The sequence below is a fragment of the Gopherus flavomarginatus genome, chromosome 2 (assembly GCF_025201925.1).
Source record: "Gopherus flavomarginatus isolate rGopFla2 chromosome 2, rGopFla2.mat.asm, whole genome shotgun sequence".
Lineage (NCBI taxonomy): Eukaryota > Metazoa > Chordata > Testudines > Testudinidae > Gopherus > Gopherus flavomarginatus.
The window spans coordinates 14,834,022-14,855,674 of record NC_066618.1 but is presented as its reverse complement, the minus strand read 5'-3'; the positions used below and the strand labels follow the sequence as shown (position 1 = coordinate 14,855,674).

At 41.3% G+C, this 21,653-nt stretch overlaps 1 protein-coding gene across 1 annotated transcript in view; it reads right to left on the bottom strand.

Moving 5' to 3' along the window:
• The window catches only part of LOC127045481 (sodium channel protein type 5 subunit alpha-like), a 117,750-nt gene that overhangs the window by 12,528 nt on the left and 83,569 nt on the right, over positions 1-21,653 (bottom strand). Inside the window, exons 17-21 of the mRNA XM_050941524.1 lie at positions 20,249-20,403; positions 7,667-7,840; positions 6,716-6,838; positions 1,090-1,368; positions 257-310 (exon numbers count right to left, since the gene is read on the bottom strand). Coding sequence (XP_050797481.1) covers positions 257-310; positions 1,090-1,368; positions 6,716-6,838; positions 7,667-7,840; positions 20,249-20,403 — 785 coding nt within the window. The remainder of the gene's footprint in view (positions 1-256; positions 311-1,089; positions 1,369-6,715; positions 6,839-7,666; positions 7,841-20,248; positions 20,404-21,653) is intronic.

Below are 21,653 nucleotides of genomic sequence, written 5' to 3'. Positions count from 1 at the left end.
AAGTCTTTAGGTGGCACAGTAATACATACATTAAATATAATAATAATAATAATAATAATTAATAAATAACACTTGACCATTTATTTCAAATGGATGCTCAGCCATTTTAGCTCAGTGAGCAGATAGCACCAAAAAAATGAACAGATTAGATCTACACATTGTGTTCACTAACACTAATAGGCATGAAAATTACAAAACACAAGTAAAAATTGGAGAGATGGTTACAAGAGAGAACATTTTAATTTTCATGACCTACCCCTCGTGAATCTACTGCTGCATACATAATGTCTGTCCAACCTTTAAATGTTGCCTAGAATAACAGAAAAATTATTAAAATTATATTAAACTTTTAGGATGAGATTGTTTAGCCTGTTTACAACATCTTTGTGCTTCTGAGATGGTGCAAAGGAACTATAGTCTGTCCAGAAATGCCTAGCACAGAATTCCTCTGGTGTAGGCAATCTCCTTACTGACAAGTTTGTGACAGAGTTGGGCTCTAGGTGTCAACCCCCCCTCACCCGTACCAGTGTAGAAAGCATGTCAGGGGCAAGGAGGGCGTGTGTTGCAGTGACATTCCACTACAGCGGTCCTCCATTGGTTATAGTTGATTAAGGTCCAAATCTAATGACAAAAAACAAAGCTGCCTGACAACAACTCTAAATTGTTTTGGGGTGGGGGTTGATCACAACAAATCAGGGAATTGGAACAGCCCACTGTTGCTCTCTCCCCACTTCCCATTTCTGCACTGAGCTTTACTCAGTGCAGGAGAGAATTTTGCATTTAGTTTAATGAAATTATAACAAACATTTAATGCCATCTTCCCAGGAGATAGCTGCAAATCAGAGGAGCACATTTTCAAATGGTTACATAATAAGTTCATAGTTCACCACTAGACACTCTATGTGCATACACTGGAGGAAGGGACCCTGAATGGGCTAACCATATTGCCAGTCTGAACATGGGGAGGGGATGGGACAGAAGGCTTCGCAGGGCCACTGCTTCCCACTCCTTGCAGATGTGGGTAAGCAATTGAAAAAACCTTGATTCCACCCCACCCCACAATGTGCCAGCCAGCAAAATGGAACTTACCACCTGAAGAAGAGCCAGATAACCAGAACCAACATTATCAAAGTTGACTTTAACATTTATCCAATATATTTTTTGTGTGTCATTATAGGTTGTACAATCCAATTTGTTCTTAATACTGTTATTTATTTCTGATTTTTCTTCAGTCAAGTTAACGCATTTTCCAAATTTTCCTGCAAATAGGTTCACTCCCATGATACTAAAAATGAGCCAAAAAATGAGGCAGACAAGCACAACGTTCATGATGGAAGGGATGGCACCTACTAAGGCATTCACAACCACCTTAGGAGAAATGAAAGAAAAACATGCAGTTACTATAGGTAATCACAGGTGCAAAGCCTTAAACAGTTATTTGCTACATTCAACTGTTTTGAAAATCTAAGCAACCCCATGTCATTTCAGCAAACAATGACACACATGAGTAACTTTACTCTCATAAAATAATTCTACTGAAGTGGCAACTATTTTGAATAAGATTCTTACATATATAGCGTTGGCAGGATCAGGCCCTTCGATTGTCAGTTCTTCCGGACAGGAACCTGTTTTTTGTTTTCTGTGAAACACCTAGCGCACTTGAGGGCACTATTAAATAACAATAAAGTATTTGAATGTAATGGTAGAATATTCACTTATGGAGCTTCCCTTTTTTTTGTTTTGTTTTGAACAAGATTGTAAATACATTATTTCTTCATGAGGATTAATATAATGGTCTGTTTTGATTCATATCAGCATGACATTTATTCATGTTGTGTGGAAAATCAGTTATTAGAGGATTAATAATAAATCTCTCATAGATACATAAAGGTTGCTGCAGATACTGTAACTTCCATGAGAAGTTTTGCACAATTCAAGAGTAACCTGGAAAGTGTCAGCTCAGCATGTAAGTTTTGAGCAGACTTACAAGCTCCACTGGTATGAAAAAAAAAAGATCTACCATAATCTCTCTTGGGGAAATAGCAGAAATTGTGACCAACTTGCAAAAATTACACATTCTGACTCATGCATGATGGCGACTTTAACTTCCAAAGTGGATCTCATTACATCTGGCTAGGTGTTTCAAGGAGTAACCTCTACTAATGATCTCATAGAGTAAACAGGTGTCAAAGCTATTACTTCCTGCTTAGGACAGGAACTTCTATTCATTGCCCAGTAAAGGGCAAAGTAGAACCCAGTATCCCTCAAAAGTAGGATATGTTTGATCCTTTACCTTCGCACAGGTTGCAGCCAGTGGGGCGACCTAGCTTCCCAAAGGCAACACTTTGAAAAAGAGTGGTCAAGCAGGCCACTTGGAATCCCTTCTAAGAAATATCTACAGTTAAAGTGGCAGCCTGGGCTTATTGGAAGGGTGGAGTGGGAGTGTCCTAAACTGAGTGCAAGTATAGCGTGACATTCACCCTATATTAAAGTGAATACATTTCGGATTCATAACAAATCCCAAACCCAGGCAAGCTTTTCTTGTTTCCTTACAAGTTTCATACAACTTTCAAATTAGGGGAGAGAGCTGGAAAGAAACCTCAAATATTTTACTAGTTAAGTTTGTGCTTGCTGGGTTTGACATGGCCAGAAAGGCCTTCAAGGTCTATATGGTTTGAGCGAAACTATAGTATTTCCAAAACAAAAAGTTATGATAACGTTAAGATTATAAATAAATATCTTGATTCAGAACATTTTTAAAACACTGGGGACAAATCTGTAGTTAAGATTGTACAAGCTGTCTTAACTCTATCCCTATATCCTCATGCTGCCTTTACTGATACACCAAAAACCCTCCTCTCTACCTGTCCTGTTTCATATAATTTCCGGTCTGGATTACAAATCATCATGAACCACTGATCACAAATGGCCAACAGACAATTGTATATAATCTTTCGGTTCACTTCCCTTTTATAGATCAGAGACATCAACATCTTACTGTCCATAGACAGTTCAGATGATTGACAATCCCCCGTATCAACTTTCCTCTATGGCCAACAGACAACAAAGATATCACATCAGACTTGTAATATACAGATAGTACAGCTTGCCCGAGACAGGTATATAGAATGCCACTTCTACAACACATTTTCCTTTCTTTCCGATTATCCCAAGAGAGGCTTTCCAACTGACCCTATGGGGCCAAAACACTGGGAGGGGAAGAAGCAGCTGTGGAACCTGTCTAGAGCATGGGACCCCGACAGTGACGGACATCACCTTCATTGGATCTACCAGGATCTGGAACTGATCCTCTGGCAGTGGCAAATTCCTTATGTAGGATCTCCCCACAAATAGGTAATGCTTAGAAGAATAAAGAAAAGCAGTAGATATGTTAGTTACAAAACTGCCTTCAGCTACACCTGTGCAACTCCTGTGGAATTCAATACAGGTTGTACAGTTTTAACTGAGGAGAGATTTGGACCAATTATCCAGGTTTCAAAGCCTTCCTGCCATGTAAAATATAAAAGCCTTTGACTTAACATAAAAGACATCTAAAAATGCATTTACACCCTTTATCACAACATGTAATTGTTTTCCCACTATATTACTAAGTTTTTGCTACTACTATATGCCAATGACTCACATTAGCACTCATATACAATGATCTAACAGTCTTTCCATAAATTCCAGTCTATATTTGAATGAGTTTGCTGCTCAGTTCTTTCATGCTATCAAAATTAGTATCTTCTCTGCTGACACAAGCCTTTTTTTCTCTTTTCTCTGACATTTCTGAGCCTGAGACAAAGTGATATTGATTCACAAAAATGAAATTTTACCAATTTTGAAACTGAGTATGAAAATGCCAGGTCTTGTTCTCCATCATATCACAGTATTTCACTTTCTTCTAAACTACTAATATATTATTTCTCTACATATCACAGAAAAATGACTTTACACATTCACAACAGGTAATCATGAAGGCCACAGTATGGATCAGATCCTCAGTTACTGTAAATCAGTATAGTGTGTCCTTCACAACTAGCTTCATGTAGTGTTAGTTTTTGCAATGTGACCTGGAGATGATGAAGGCAAGAGTCATGGTAGTTAGGTGAACATATAAGATTCAAGGGGCAAAGTATGACTTTAGACACTCAGGTGAATCCCCAGCTTTTTCTATCACTAGTGTATACAATACCATATTGTGAGTGACCAAGGTAAATTATTTTAATTATTAATTATGATTATTAATTAGTGAATTTAGTGCTAGTGAAAGGGTCAAAACTGGCAGGCTTGGAGATGGAATTCTTATATGCATAGAACGTGGATGTAGATTAGTTAATGATAGCACAAATTTCCCCATAGTATCCAACTAATGTCTCAACCTTGAAGTGCAATTACTATGTTGGGGAAGAAGGAGACAGAAGGGAAATTATCTAGTTTGCATTAGAGATGGATCTAAACCAAAACCTTTAAACAACCTGTGGTAAATTTTAAGGAAATCTTAATCCAGTTTCAAACTTCACTGTTGGTGTATCTCTCTCTTATGGGTTGAACCATAATCTCTGGTCTAAACTTCTTTGAACTCTGGGAAAGTCCGGATCTGAATATTGTGAGTTGGACTCATCTCCAGTTTCCATGTTCACTGAATTCTTGACCTTTCTGCAAGTAGTATCAACAAGGGTTCGAATTGTTCTAGTGGTTTTGTTACCTTAATGCAGACAATTTTACTTTAGAAACAAGAATGAGGCCATCAACTTATTGAACATACTATAGATGTTCATACAAACATATATTGAATCTGAATGATATAGCAATAATAGGCTCCCTATTTTAATACCAGTCTCCTGAGTTTATGTAATTATTACATAATTAATATGTAGTTATACCTTTCCATAGCACAATTAAGGATTTTGTGTTTCCAAATATAGTTTGTTGCTTTCATTTATTGAAAAAATTATATGGTGCCTTGCTATGTGTGTCTGCATCAGAAATCTTACAGGGATTTTTAAATGTTACTTACACTGCTAACCTACTGTCAAGGTTTCTTTCCCCACTTTGAACTTTAGAGTACAAATGTGGAGACCTGATGAACACTTCTAAGCTTAATTACTAGCTTAGATCTGGTACACTGCCACCAGTCAGAATTTAGTGTCTGGCACACTTTCTGTTCCCCCAAAACCTTCCCTGGGGAACACAGAACCAAACCCCTTGGATCTTAAAAAGAGGAGGAATTAACCATCCCCCCTCCTTTACCCCCACCAATCCCTAGTGAGTTCAGATCCAATTCCCTTGGATCTTAAAACAAGGAAAAATCAATCAGGTTCTTAAAAAGAAAGCTTTTAATTAAAGAAAGAAAAGGTAAAAATTATCTCTGTAAAATCAGCATGGAAAATGCTTTACAGGGTACTTAGATTTATATAGCCCAGAGGAAACCCCCGCTAGCCTCAGGTTCAAAGTTACAGCAAACAGATGTAAAAATCCTTCCAGCAAAAGAAACATTTACAAGTTGAGAAAACAAAAAAATAAGACTAATCTGCCTTGCCTGGCTATTACTTACAATTTTGAAACATGAAAGACTGATTCAGAAAGATTTAGAGAGGTGGGTGTATGTCTGGTCCCTCTTAGTCCCAAGAGCGAACAACACCCAAAAACAAAAAGCACAAACAAAGACTTCCCTCCACCAAGATCTGAAAGTATCTTGTCCCCCTATTGGTCCTCTGGTCAGGTGTCAGCCAGGTTTACTGAGCTTTTTAACCCTTTACAGATAAAAGAGACATTAACCCTTAACTATCTGTTTATGACACCTACATATCGTGTGTTGCCATGTGATCTGCAGTATTAGTGGTGCACTTGCTGATATAGAATACAATTATGATAATTTGCTAATCATGTAATGATAAAAAAGAAATACAAAAATAACAAATCCAGATCACTAAAGGTCAAATCCTGGTTCAATTGAAGTCAGTGGGAGTTCTGTGGACTTAGTAAGATCAAACAAAAACAAACAGATATGAGAACTCCCGGAGAAATATTAATTCACCAAGAAAATGCAAAAGCGAACAAGAAAATGTTTGGACAAACAATGGACACAAGTCATATGGTTACAAGCTAATTATGGCATTCCAGATTTAAACTGAAGTATATCAAAGGATTTTTTATTTTTATTTTTATTTTTTTTTGTAAATCTATTTCTAAATTTTCCAGATTTATAAGTGTAAGGTTACTTTTCTTCATTATTTTAAAAAAATCCTCGAACACTTTGTGACTGTTTCTATGTCTGAATTCAAGTGGAAAAAAAAGAGAGAGAATCCAGTGAAAATCAGCCAAAAATGAATGATTTTTGAAATCTTATTGTTCTCTGTGTTTCATTGTTATTCAAACCACCAAGAAAAATCCAAACATATATAAACTTTGAGCATGATTTGATTTTTTTTGCCATTTCAGTGGTTTTTTTTTAACAAAATAAAGTTTTAAAAACTCCTCAACATTTAACTCAAATGTAACCTTAACTATTGTGCAGCACCATAATGAAAGCAAACACATATGAAATAGCAGCAAAGAGTCCTGTGGCACCTTATAGACTAACAGACGTATTGGAGCATGAGCTTTCGTGGGTGAATATCCCTCTGATACTTAACATCATATGAAATAGGGTCCTTTTACATGCTTGATGTTCACAAAGAGAGGCTTCAGTAATTGCTTTATTTACTCTTACCCTCATCCCTTCAAATTGTGACAATGCCCTTAGTGGTCTCAAGGCTCTCAGGGTTTTAAGGGATTTCATGGGTCCCATTTCGTCATATCCAAGTGAGTTAGCTGTAAGGCTTGCTAAAGAGACCTGAACAGAGAGAGAGAGAAAAAATATGAGCAAAATCCTGCCTTCTGGTTTTCTTTTTTCCCTTTTTAAACAAGCTTACAAAGTCCTGTCCATGAAAGTATGAAATGGCAGCCTGTACATTACAACATAAATGCATCTTAAGGGGACACTAACAGGTATAAAATAATGAGTGACATGCAGGTCACACTGAAGTTAATAATAAAACACTCAATGATTTCCGGGGTGCCAAGATTTCACCCAATCTGTTTTAACAAAACAAATGGACTTGACCTGTGTTATTAATGCTACCTTAGATTATTAAAGCTGTAGGAATTTTGAGGCCAAAATTTTACCAAAATGACTATTTTTATTGCCCAAATTGAGACACTTTAAAAGGTCTGGTTTTTCAAAGGGTAGATGTGCTCGGTACTTCTAAAAATCAGTTCTCCTTCAAATGAAGCAACAAAGAGTCCTGTGGCACCTTATAGACTAACAGACATATTGAATCATAAGCTTTCGTGGGTGAATAGCCACTTTGTCAGATGCATGAAGGTGCCTCAATTTGGGACAACCAAAAAAAAAAAAAGTGAATAGTCTGGTGTTTTATACTATGTAATCTAGTCCACAGAACTGATCAAATACAATGGGGGAGGGATAGCTCAGTGGTTTGAGCATTAGCTTGCTTAAACCTAGGGTTGTGAGTTCAATCCTTAAGGAGGCCATTTAAGGATCTAGGGCAAAATCAGTATTTGGTCCTGCTAGTGAAGGCAGTGGGCTAGACTCAATGACCTTTCAGGGTCCCTTCCAGTTCTATGATATAAGTATATCTCTATTAAAAAAAATACTTACACCTACAATTAGGAAGTCAAGCCAACACCAGGCATTGGTGAAATATTTCTTGAATCCATAGGCCACCCATTTCAGAAACATCTCCAGGACAAAGATATAAGTGAAGATTTTATCAAAAAATTCCAACATCATTTTAATGTTTTTTCTTTTCCCAAGATGTATATCTTCAAATGCCTGAAATAATAATGCTTAGATATAAACCCACTCTACAGAATTTCAATGGAATATTGTAATGTTGTGAACAGTGACACAAGAGTTTAACTTTACACAGAAGTAGTCACTCTGCAGATAATCATGATGAAATGGCCATTAGACACTGTGGAGGGCCTACAAAATATTACCATACATAAAAACGATGTGAGTCCTTGCTCCATCATACAGCTGAACTTCTTTAGTAAATTTGTATTTTGTGGCACAGCAATCTATTTCTGGCACAAATGTGTGTGACAACAGTGATATGGGAAAAGAGAAGATACAAAGTCAGTGAAGATGAGTGATGGAAATGCCAACTTCGTTATATTTTATGCTTCTCCATATATTACATCAGCATCTATGAATCCTCCAGGTACGAAAGCTGAAAGGACATTGTGTGTGGCCACTTTTTTAGTGATGAAGTAATCACACATAGTTGATTATTTCAACAAGTGAAGAGCAGGTTCTTAATCAAAACTCTGTGTGCATTTCTGCTCTAGCCATACTCACTGTGGAAAGTTGACATGTTTTTTCAGATAAAGAAGATCCCCTGAGAAAACAGAATCTTAGAAGGAGAATTTTGAGAGGGAGCAGCAGTAGATGTGATGTCTCTCAGACACTGAATATGTTACATGTGGAAGTTTAGGAGTTGCACTCCCTGTCTCTACGAGAACCCTGATACAAATGTAAATAGGTATAGACTCAATGAAAAAAACAGACCTGAACAACTACCACAAAAACAACAAGAAGTCTGGTGACACCTAAAGACTAACAGATTTATTTGGGCATAAGCTTTTGTGGGTAAAAAAACCTACTTCTTCAGATGCATGGAGTGAAAATTACAGATGCGGGCATAAATATATTGACACATGAAGAGAAAGGAATTATCTTACAAGTGGAGAACCAGTGCTGACAAGACCTAATTCAGTCAGGGAAGATGTGGTCCACTCCCAATAATTGATGAGGAGGTGTCTATACCAAGAGAGGGAAAATTGCTTTTGTACTGAGCCAGCTACTCCCAGTCCCTATTCAAGCCCAAATTAATGGTGTTAAATATGTAAATGAATTGTAGCTCTGCAGTTTCTCTTTGAAGTCTGTTTTTGAAGTTTTTTTGTTGAAGGATAGCTGCTTTGAATAGGGACTGGGAGGGGCTGTCTGCTGTAGTGGCTTTACTGTTCTGCTAACAAAACAGAAACTAACATGAAAGTGACTTGCATGGTGACAGGTTTTAGAGTGGTAGTCATGTTAGTCTGTATCTCCTCATTTTTGCTAACATGAAAGTGAGACTCTGCAACTGAGTGCAGAGTGACCAAACTATGTAAAGGTGCAGAATATCTCATTTCTCTGCCTTCCGTTAAAATACTTTCCAAACATATATACATTATCATTTATGTGGATAACATAAAACACTATATAACCTAACTAAAAATTGTGGGTGGACTACTGCAGACTCTTAAATTGCAAAGGATTATTCTACCTTAGAATAGCAACTCTAGCTAATGTGACAGGGCAAGGCCAGATGGCTATAGTAAAGTAGTGAGGAACAGGTATGTTAGCCCCAGGTTAAACAAATCCCTGGTACCATGGTAACCAAATGGCAGTTGCTCCAGGTTAATCAAGACATCTGGGGCCAATTAAGATCCTTCTAGAAAGCAGTGGAGATAGCAAGATTGATTGGGACACCTGAAGCCAATCAGGGGCTGGCTGGAACCAGTTAAAAGGCTCCCAGTAGTCAGTGAGGTGTGCATGTCAGGAGCTGTAGGAGGAAGTTGTGTTGTGGGAGAGACTGAACAGTACACACCATCTCAAGCACACGGAAGGAGGCCCTGAGGTAAGGGTGAAGTGGATCTTGAGGAAGTGGAGGCTGTTGTGGTGAAATAGCTCAGGGAATTGTATGTGTCCTGTTTCTAAAAAAGTCAGCTACTGTAGCTGATATTATTAGGGTCCCTGGGCTGGAGCCTGGAGTAGAGGGCGGGTCTGGGCTCCTCCCTTGGCCCCCTCCTCCTCGATTAATCACTGAGACTGGGAAACAACAGAGACTGTGCAAGGGAGGATAGCTTCTCCTCACCTCCCTCACTGGCTTATGATGAAAATGGTTCAGTAGGCTGTGACCCTTACCTCTAGAGAGAGAAGGGCTATGTGGCTATAGTGAGCCTCTGAGGCTAGCGAAATCCGCCAGGAAATGCGTGACCCACAGAGACAAGGACAGAGCTTTGTCACACTAAACAATGTATAAGTTCAGGTGCAAGCACTGGTTTTTGCACTCTCTTGGTGGGGTGGAGAAGCAATATCTGGAACAACAAGAACAGTCTGTGGTACAGCATCAACTGAGTCCAGTACTAAAATTTGTTCCAACAAGTCATGAAAATTAAGAGTTGTATGGAAGGAGGTTTGATCAGAGAAGCAGAGAGTCCTGCTGGGATAGTCATGGATTCTGGTACTTGTTGAGGATGCAATTGGTCTATATGTCATTTCCACAAAGTACCATCATATAGTTTAACCATGAAGGAAAAAGGTCTCATGCATTTCACAAGTTCCCCAAGTATCCATTTCACTCAACAACTGTGAGTCCACATTACATCTCCTATTTGAAAAGAACAATGACGAACCTCATGTCATCAATCACTTTGCATGGAATTTGACTACACATAAGGTAACATCAGGACATAGCAGGTCCCAAAAGATACCCAATGATTGCTTCAAAAAACAGTTGCAGTTGACTGCAAGGTAGCAAGCACATGGTGTGCTCCTGAAGACAAACAAGAAATTGTCCAATTTCTGCTTTGCTTAAGTGTTCGTACAAAGTGTTCCACATGTCCATTTTTAGCAAGATGGTATGGAGCAGAATATATGTGCTGAATTCCATTTGATGCTTGGAACCTCTGAAATTCTTCTGAACAGATTTGAAGTCCATTGTCACTCACCAACTGTAACAGCAGACAAAAGTGACTAAACAAGGCATGAAGATGTCCAATGGTCTTGATAACTGTGTTAGAAGTCATTCTGAAAACTGACCATTTCAAATGGGTGTCAACTATGACCAAATACATATAATGTTTTAATGGTCCAGCAAAGTCCACATGAACATGTGTCGTCCAAGGAATCTGAGGCCAGAACCAAGGGTGTAAACATGCAGGGCCAAGTTCATGCTGAATTTTCTGACATGTAGTACAACACTTCACCTTCCTCTCAATGTCTTCATCTATCCCTGGCCACCAGACAAAACTCCAGACTATAGCCTTCATCCATACAGTGCCAAAATGACCATCATAAAGATCATCTAAAACAAGAGACTGAACTGATTTTGGAAGGATAACTCGGATTCCCCATAAGATACAACCTTGATTCACAGATAATTCAGGCTGACGTGACCCAAATTGTGTAAACTGGGAATCCATAAGATCCAGTACTGTACCCTGTAGTACCATTCTCTTCACAAGAGAAAGCACATCATCCTTAACAGTTTCTTTGTGCTAGTGATAGGCAATCTGTCCATCAAGTTGAGATAAAACACTTCATCTGAAGTTCCTTTGGATTGACAGGAGCTTGGGCATGACAGATATGACAGCCCATCATCATTGCCATGCTGAGTCCCTTTATATAATTGAATAGTACAGAAATCAGCTGAAAGTAGTAACACTCATTGTTGCAGATGAACAGCAGCTAATGATGGAGCCACGTTTCAGTCCAAAAATTGAAAATAATGGGTGGTGATCTGTTAGCAAGGTAAAATGTCTACCATACAGACAGGTATGGAACAGCCAAATTCTGATTATAATGCTGAGAGCTTCTTGCTCTGTTTGTACATAGTTCTTCTTAGGGGTGGTGAGTGTTTGTGAAAGAAAGGCAATTGGTTTCTTTCTGTTGTCAGCAAAAATGTGGGAAAGAACATCATTCACTCCATATGGTGAAGCATAAGAAGCCAATTGCAATGGTAATGAGGCATCAATGTGAGAACTTCGGCTGATCCCATCAGTTTCTTTGCCTACTTAAATGCACACATACATTCTTTAGTCCATTTCCATTTGTTGTTTGTAACAGTTCATGCAAAGATGCAAATCCTGTCACCAGTTTAGGCAGAAATTTACCCTAGTTATTAAGCAGTCCTAAGAATGAATGTAACTGTGACATGTTCTGTGGCGGTAGTGCTTGAAGAAGTGCCTTCCCTTTCTCTGGCAATTTCCTTTAGCCCATCACATCAAATCCATGCCTAAGGTATTCAACTGAAGGCTTGAAAAAAAAGGCTCATCTTAGTCCTGACATACTCTTACTCCATTGTCTTCCAAATGTTGCAAGACAGCATCCAAATTTTGAAGATGATCCTGCTTTGCTGATCCTTTCCTGTAACAAGGGTGTTATCCAAATAGCACTGATTTCCATTCAGTCCCGTCATAATCTTATCCATGGCCTTCTAGAACAGGGAAGATGCCAATGTGGTACTGTCATGAACAGATAGCTAAGGGTTAATGTCTCTTTCACCTGAAGCACCTGACCAGAGGACCAATCAGGAAACCGGATTTTTTCAACTTTGGGTGGAGGGAATTGAGTGTCTAAGGTCTTTGTTTTCTGGCTGCCTGCTTGCTCTGAGCTTTGGAGAAGTAGTTCTACTTTCTAGTCTTCTGTTTCTAAGTGTAAGGACAAAGAGATCAAATACTAAGTTATATGGTTTCTTTTCTTGGTATTTGCATGAATATAAGTGCTGGAGTGCTTTGATTTGTATTCTTTTTGAATAAGGCTGTTTATTCAATATTCTTTTAAGCAATTGACCCTGTGTTGTATCATCTATATACAGAGAGAACATTTGTACTTATTTTTCTTTCTTTTTATATAAAGCTTTCTTTTAAGACCTGTTGGAGTTTTTCTTTACTTCAGGGAAATTGAGTCTGTACTCACCAGGGAATTGGTGGGAGGAAGAAATCAAGGGGAGATTTGTGTGTTGGATTGCTAGCCTGACTTTGCATTCCCTCTGGGGGAATAGGAAAGTACTTTTTGCTTCCAGGACTGGAAACAGAGAGGGGGAGTCACTCTGTGTAGTTTCACAGAGCTTATGTCTGTGTATCTCTCCAGGAGCATCTGGAGGGGGGAAGGGAAAAAGGATTATTTCCCTTTGTTGTGAGACTCAAGGGATTTGGGTCTTGGGGTCCCCAGGGAAGGTTTTTCAGGGGGACCAGAGTGCCCCAAAACACTCTAATTTTTTGGGTGGTGGCAGCAGGTACCAGGTCCAAGCTGGTAACTAAGCTTGGAGGTTTTCATGCTAACCCCCATATTTTGGACGCTAAGGTCCAAATCTGGGACTAAGGTTATTACATGGTGGCAGCGGTGGGATGATATAGACAGAATCCAGAAGCCAGTGGAAATATTTTATTTTTCTCTTCTCTGCTAAGGGCTTTTTAGCAGAGAGAAACAGTTGGTTTTAAAAGGGAACCAGAGAGAATTTTTTTTCTGCTCTCTCTCGCAGTTTGTGGCTTGCATGTTAAGGGTCTTTTGTCATGCAATAGCCCTCCCATTAGGAGGCAAGTACCGGCACTTATATGCATGCAAATAAAGTGGTTTTTCTGGTTTCCCTTCATTGAACATTAGCTAGAGAGAGAAAGGGAAAAAAGCACTGTTGCTAGGCAGACTTCAGGAGGCAACAGAGAACCTGCAGTTCAGAAGATAAACACCGGAGGGCACCCCAACACAAGAAAACAGGAACCATGACTTCTAAGGCAAAAATTGACGCCGAAGAACAAATCAAAGAAGCTGAACACAGGCGACAGATGGAGATGAAAGAAAGAGAAGAACAGATCAAAGAGGCAGCCTACCAAAGAGAACAGGCAGCCAAAGAGGCAGCCAAAGAGGCAGCACACAAAAGAAAACTAGAAGAAGAAGAGGTGGCCTACCGAAGGAAACAAGCAGAAGATGAGTTGGCCCACAGAAGGAAGCAAGAAGAAGAGGAGGCGGCCCACCGCCGAGACATGGAAAAACACCAAAAAGAAATGGAAAAAACAACAAAAAGAGAATGAAGAGAAGGAAAAACAGAGAAAACATGAACTGGAGATGGCAAAAGCTGGGCTGCCTGTGCCAGCCAACCCTAACAACCCGGCGCCAAATATTGCTCCACAGCACAGGAAATTTCCCACCTACAAGGCAGGTGATGACACCGAGGCCTTCTTGGAAAACTTTGAAAGAGCCTGTCTTGGGTACAGCATCCCCGAAGACCAGTACATGGTAGAATTGAGGTCACAGCTCAGTGGACCTTTAGCAGAGGTGGCAGCTGAAATGCCTAAGCACCAAATGAATGACTATAAACTTTTTCTAACCAAGGCCAGATACAGGATGGGGATAACCCCAGATCATGCCCGTCGGCGCTTCAGAACCCAAAAGTGGAAACCAGAGGTGTCATTTCCCAAACACGCCTACTACATTGCAAAAAACTATGAGGCCTGGCTAACAGGAAACAACATTCAAACCTTGGAAGAACTGAACCTCCTCATACAAATGGAGCAGTTCTTGGATGGTGTTCCTGAAGACATCACGCGGTACATACAAGATGGAAACCCCAAGAATATCGCTGAGGCGGGGGAGATTGGAGCCAAATGGATGGAACTGGCAGAAAGCAAGAAAGCTACTGTCAAGGGGAACGATTACCCCAGGGGGCACACAGACCATAAACCCTACAACCGAGGACAGCCAAAGACCCCACATACCACCCAAGTAAAGCCACAGATACCCTACCCTTCAACCTCACCAGTCTCCAGTAACTCACCTCGGCCCAGTGACCCATCAGATGGAAGATGCTTTAAGTGTAATGAACTGGGACATATCAAGGCCAAGTGTCCCAAGAACACCATGCGAGTGCAATTCATTACACCACCATCACACCAAAGATCCCAGGCCCGGATGCCTCTCAAATACCCTTGGAGCGAAGGGAAAATTTGAGAGTGGGCGGAAAGAAGGTTACTGCGTGGAGAGACACGGGGGCACAAGTGTCAGCTATCCACCAATCCTTCGTAGACCCCAAATTCATCAACCCAAAGGCCCAAGTGACAATTTACCCCTTCATGTCACAAGCTGTAGACTTGCCTACAGCTCAACTGCCTGTCCAGTACAAAGGCTGGTCAGGAATGTGGACTTTTGCAGTCTATGACAATTATCCTATCCCCATGCTACTGGGGGAAGACTTGGCCAACCAGGTGAGGCGGGCCAAGAGAGTGGGAATGGTTACACGTAGCCAAACCAGGCAAGCTTCCAGACCCATTCCTGTTCCTGAACTGTCCACAGAGGCCCCGTCTGTGTTACCAGAGACCCAGACAGAGGTAGTGGACCCGGATTCCATGCCTACCACTGAAACAGCCACAGCATCTCCAGTCCCAGGCCCGGAACTGGAACAGCAACCAGCACCAGCAAGTGCAACTACATCTTCAAACTCAACGCCAGAGGGCGCCAGCGAGCCAAAACTGGCAGAAGCAACAGACAGCCATACCCAAAAGGCTCAGCCAGAGCCTGAAATACCCTCAGGTGCACCAGCGGAGAGCGGTTCACCAGCAACGGAAACAACCCCATCACCTACATCGCTTCCAGAGGAACCAAGCCCAAGTCCACAGTCTGAGGAAGAACTGGTGACCCCAGCCTCAAGGGAACAGTTCCAGACTGAGCAGGAAGCGGATGACAGCCTTCAGAAAGCTTGGGCGGCGGCACGGAGCACCCCACCGCCTCTCAGCTCTTCTAATCGATCCCGGTTTGTTATAGACCAAGGACTTTTATACAAGGAAATTCTTTCTGGTGGACACCGGGAAGAATGGCAGCCGCAAAAACAGTTGGTGGTTCCAACTAAGTACCGGGGGAAGCTCTTAAGCTTAGCCCATGATCATCCCAGTGGCCATGCTGGGGTGAACCGAACCAAGGACCGGTTGGGGAAGTCCTTCCACTGGGAGGGGATGGGCAAGGACGTTGCCAAGTATGTCCGGTCTTGTGAGGTATGCCAAAGAGTGGGTAAGCCGCAAGACCAGGTCAAGGCCCCTCTCCAGCCACTCCCCATAATTGAGGTCCCATTTCAGCGAGTAGCTGTGGATATTCTGGGCCCTTTCCCAAAAAAGACGCCCAGAGGAAAGCAGTACGTACTGACTTTAGTGGACTTTGCTACCCGATGGCCAGAAGCAGTAGCTCTAGGCAACACCAGGGCTAACACTGTGTGCCTGGCCCTAACAGACATCTTTGCCAGGGTAGGTTGGCCCTCCGACATCCTTACAGATTCAGGGTCTAATTTCCTGGCAGGGACCATGGAAAAACTGTGGGAAACTCATGGGGTGAATCACTTGGTTGCCACCCCATACCACCATCAAACCAATGGCCTGGTGGAAAGGTTCAATGGAACTTTGGGGGCCATGATACGAAAATTCATCAACGAATTCTCCAATAATTGGGACCTAGTGTTGCAGCAGTTGCTGTTTGCCTACAGGGCTGTACCACATCCCAGTTTAGGGTTTTCACCATTTGAACTTGTGTATGGTCACGAGGTTAAGGGGCCATTACAGTTGGTGAAGCAGCAATGGGAGGGGTTTACGCCTTCTCCAGGAACTAACATGCTGGACTTTGTAAGCAACCTACAAAGCACCCTCCGACACTCTTTAGCCCTTGCTAAAGAGAACCTACAGGATGCTCAAGAAGAGCAAAAGGCCTGGTATAACAGACATGCCAGAGATCGGTCCTTCAAGGTAGGAGACCAGGTTATGGTCTTGAAGGCGCAACAGGCCCATAAGATGGAAGCCTCATGGGAAGGGCCATTCACGGTCCAAGAGCGCCTGGGAGCTGTAAACTACCTCATAGCATTTCCCAATTCCTCACTAAAGCCTAAAGTGTACCATGTTAATTCTCTCAAGCCTTTCTATTCCAGAGACTTACAGGTTTGTCAGTTTACAGTCCAGGGAGAGGATGCTGAGTGGCCTGACGGTGTCTACTACGACGGGAAAAAAGACGGTGGCGTGGAAGAGGTGAACCTCTCAACCACTCTGGAACGTCTGCAGCGGCAGCAAATCAAGGAGCTGTGCACTAGCTTCGCCCCATTGTTCTCAGCCACCCCAGGACGGACTGAACGGGCATACCACTCCATTGATACAGGTAATGCTCACCCAATCAGAACCCCACCCTACCGAGTGTCTCCTCATGCCCAAGCTGCTATAGAACGGGAGATCCAAAACATGCTACAGATGGGTATAATCCGCTCATCTACCAGTGCATGGGCATCTCCAGTGGTTCTGGTACCCAAACCAGATGGGGAAATACGCTTTTGCGTGGACTACCGTAAGCTAAATGCTGTAACTCGTCCGGACAACTATCCAATGCCACGTACCGATAAGCTATTGAAGAAGTTGGAACGTGCCCAGTTCATCTCTACAATATACTTAACCAAGGGGTACTGGCAAGTACCGCTAGATGAACCTGCCAAGGAGAGGTCAGCATTCGTCACCCATGCGGGGGTGTATGAATTCAATGTCCTTCCTTTCGGCCTTCGAAATGCACCCGCCACCTTCCAGAGGCTGGTACATGGTCTACTAGCTGGACTGGAAGAATTTGCAGTTGCCTACCTCGATGATGTGGCCATTTTTTCAAACTCCTGGCCCGAACACCTACTACACCTGGAAAATGGCAATAGGCAGCAAAATAAGCTTTTCTTCTATGTTGATTGTGAGATATTTGTTCGATGCCATATCAATCTACATTTGGGACTTATCAGTTGGAAATGACAGAGGAGGAGAAAGACCTGGGTGTATTAGTTGATCACAGGATGACTATAAGCTGTCAACGTGATGTAGCCGTGAAAAAGGCTAATGCAGTCCTAAGATGCATCAGGAGAGGTATTTCCAGTAGAGGCAGGGAAGCGTTAGTACCATTATAGAAGGCACTGGTGAGACCACATCTGGAATACTGTGTGCAATTTTGGTCTCCCATGTTTAGGAATGATGAATTCAAACTGGAAAAGGTGCAGAAAAGAGCTACTAGGATGATCCGAGGAATGGAAAACCTACCCTATGAGAGGACACTCAAAGAGCTTGGCTTGAGGGGAGATACGATTGCTTTCTATTAATACATATCAGCGACGGAGAGGAATTATTTAAGCTAAGCACCAATGTGGACACAAAAACAAATGGACACAAACTGTCCATCAACAAGTTTAGGCTTGAAATTAGATGAAGGTTTCTAACAATTAGAGCAGTGAAGTTCAGAAACAGCCTTCCAAGGGGAGCAGCGTGGAGGCAAAAAAATCTAACTGGTTTCAAGATTGATCTTAGTAAGTTTAGGGAGGGGATGGTATGATGGGACTGTCTACAATGGCATGTGGCAAAAAGCCCCAATTGCCAGAGATGGGGCACAAGATAGAGAGGGCTTTTAGTTACTACAGAGAATTCTTCCCCAGGTATATGCCTGGTGAGTCTTTCCCACATGCTTAGGGTCTAACCGATTGCCATATGAGGGACTAGGAAGGAATTTTCCCCTAGGTCAGATTGGCAAAAACTGGGTATTTTTTGCCTTCCTCTGAGGCATGGGGCAGAGGTCAATTGCAGGTTTAAACTAGTGTAAATGGTGGATTCTCTGTAACTTGAATTTTTTAAATTATAATTTGAAGACTTCAGTAACTCAGCCACAGGTTAGGGGTCTATTACAGGAGTGGGTGGGTGAGGATCAGTGGCCTGCAATGTGCAGGAGGTCAGACTAGATGATCACAACAGTACCTTCTGACCTTAAAGTCTTTCCATCTATGAATCTATTTGTAAGTATGAATTGAACAAATCTAATTTGCTGAAACACTGTCTTTCACTAAGAGTAGCAAACAAATCTTTGTTACAATGCAGTAGATACTGGTCTGCTCTGAGCACTGTCTTTAGAGGAGCAACAAACTGTTTCACTGACTCTCCTCTTTCCTGATGTCTCTGATGGACCTGTTATTATTCTGCTAATATTGATGGGTAGGAGAGAAATATTCCTGCATTGCTGCAGTAACTGAAGCATATGTGGCAGTTCAAGGCATAGCTGGATATAGTAGATCATGCAGCCGTCTGTATGCTTTCAGACCCATCCCTGTCGCAAGGTTGAAACTCATTGTACATCTGAAATGGAATTGCAGGTCACAAATTGCTCAAAATGTTTGACGTACACAACTCATGATTCACAGTTCTCTTCAAATTCACTAATATTGCCCAGAAGAGTTGCCATTTTACTTCTGTCCTGTTGAACTACACATCCTCCTGGATATCTGCTTTTCCACTTTTTTTTTTTAACCACGCACTATCTGTACTTGATCTCCCTTTGCTGGCTGTGTGCTTACACAGCAGAATCACTCCTTTGACAGTACTTGGGCTCCCTCTGATTATATACCCTCAGTTCAGGCTAAAGCGGTCTCTGTCTTCTTGCATGAGGTCATCCAAGATGGCTGCTTCATCCTCACTGCTCTGTGTCTGGCAGCTCAGCAGCCACTGCAACTATCTCCTTCTTTGTTCTGCCCTATTTGCCTACTTTCCCTGTTTTTCTGGCTGGCTGACACTGTCTCCTTGGGACAAAAGCTTCAGTCTGCTACCTGTGCCTCAAAGTGATTTTTTCCTTTTTAAAATAATATTATTTAGTTACTTTTTCTTCCTAGGCAGGCAGCAAGAGCACTGGACAGCCATGGGTTAGAAGCTCCAATGTTATATTTGGAACCAGCAGACAAGAAGATAGACTTATGGATTGCTAATTTAAATACAGTTGACCACTTTATCATTTTGGCAGCAAAACAGAAACTAACATAAAAGTGAGGCTTTGCAACTGAGTGCAGTATGACCAACCCTTTTAAAGGTGCAGGGCATCCCACGTCTAAGAAAGTGTAAGTCAAGAGGGAGACAAAATTAATTAATTCTTCCAGCCCCTCAATATGTAAGTTACACAAACCTAGCTCCCTTTAGACTTATTTAATTTACACTAATTTACTAACTTGTAACTTTCACACACAGACACACGACACTTCTATCCTGGGGAGTTTTATTTTTCGTAATTTTTAGGTGAGTATTTTTTCAGATGGATACAAAAATCTAGTTCAAAAGTAGATTCAGCTTCATGTTCCAAGATAATTAGAACCAGGAAAGACTTTTTGGTCTCAATGATGAACATAAAAATGATAGTCTCTGTGTGTGAAATAACTACCAAAGCTTCAGAAAAACCAATATACAACCAGAATGGAAATCATCACAGCTTGTTAGAATTGCTCATTCTGTCATTCAACTTATTGCATTTTTCTAATTATTATTAAAAAAGTTAGCCCTTTACTAGGCCAGTTTTCTTCTTCTTCTCCCCCCATCAGCTTTGAAAATACACCCTCTTTCCTGTGCTAAAAAATCATTTATAATTCAATTTGATATGAGAGTAAGTTAAATTTACCAGGCTTCCACTGCTTAGCAGAATCATGAATATGATAAAGCTTTCAAACCAGTTGTGTTCAACAATTTTGTAGCATGTTTTCCTCAGGTTCCACCATGTTTTGCCTGGAAACTTTGTGGTATTCACGGAACAGCAAGGGGAACCTCGAATACAGCCTGAAAGAGGGACACATGGTAAATAACTGTACATGAACAACCAGGACTGCTATAAAAACTTCTGGGTTCAGGGGAAAGTCCTTGATCACCTTAAACTTGTGTCTCTGCTGTTTCATCTCTCTGTCCATTTTCCTTTGAAAACAAACTACAAAAATATTTTTAAGCAATGAGGAATATCTTGCACCGTTTAGTGAGCTATCTTTCCGATATTGTTGAGAACACTGGCAACAACCTCAAAGTGATGATGTTCAGATTCACAAAACAAAGGTAACATAACACGACAAATTTCATAGCTTTACCAGCATTTTCCACAGCACGGTTAGCACTGGAATATGGAAGGAAAATGCAGTTGGCAGAATGAGTTATTGCATCATAAAAATTAAAGATAAAGACGAGCTGTCAGGTCATCTAGTCCACCTACTTAACAGTGTATTATTGTTCCTTCCATTCTAACTTCTAGTCATTTATTCATTCTAGATTGAAATGTACAAATCAACTGGGTTTCCACCATACACCTTGAAAGAAGATATGGAGGTTACTTAACTGTAACTGGAGGTTGAGATAGGTGGTTCCTATCTGTATTCCACACGTGGGTACTCATAAGCACAGTGCACCTGAGACTGGAAAATCTTGTGAGCAGAGTCTATTAGTCAACCCTTGCATCCTGGAGATTCTTGTGCTCAGTATCCAAAGTGTAAGGGGAGGTGCAGACTGACCACCTCTCCAGTTCCTTCTCTACTACAAATCCAGTCATGATCCAAAGCAGAACAGAATGAGGGCAGGTAGTGGAATACATATAGGGCCACACATCTCAAAGAACATCCAGTTACAGGTAAGTAGTTTCAATTACTTCTGTGAGTGCTGGTCCCTACATGCATTCCATATGTGGGTGACTGGTAAGCAGTAGTCAAGTAGGAAGGAGGTGCAAAGATGCAGAGGGTATCGATTCTGTAATATTGATGTTCCAAAGACTGAAGTCAGCAGAAGAGGCTTGGACTAAAGGTTAATGATTTGTGAAAGTGTGGATGCAGCTCCAGATTACTGCCTTACAAATGTTCAGCATAGGCACTTCTCGGAGACATGCTACTGAAGTAATCTATGCTCTAATGAAATGGGTCCTCATCCCATTCAAGACAGGGAACTGTGCTAACTGAAAGCAAGGAGGAAACAGCCAGAAATCCACTTAGAATCTCTGAGCAAATATTGCTTGACCCTGTGTTTATTCTGCTATAGCAACTAATAATCTAAGT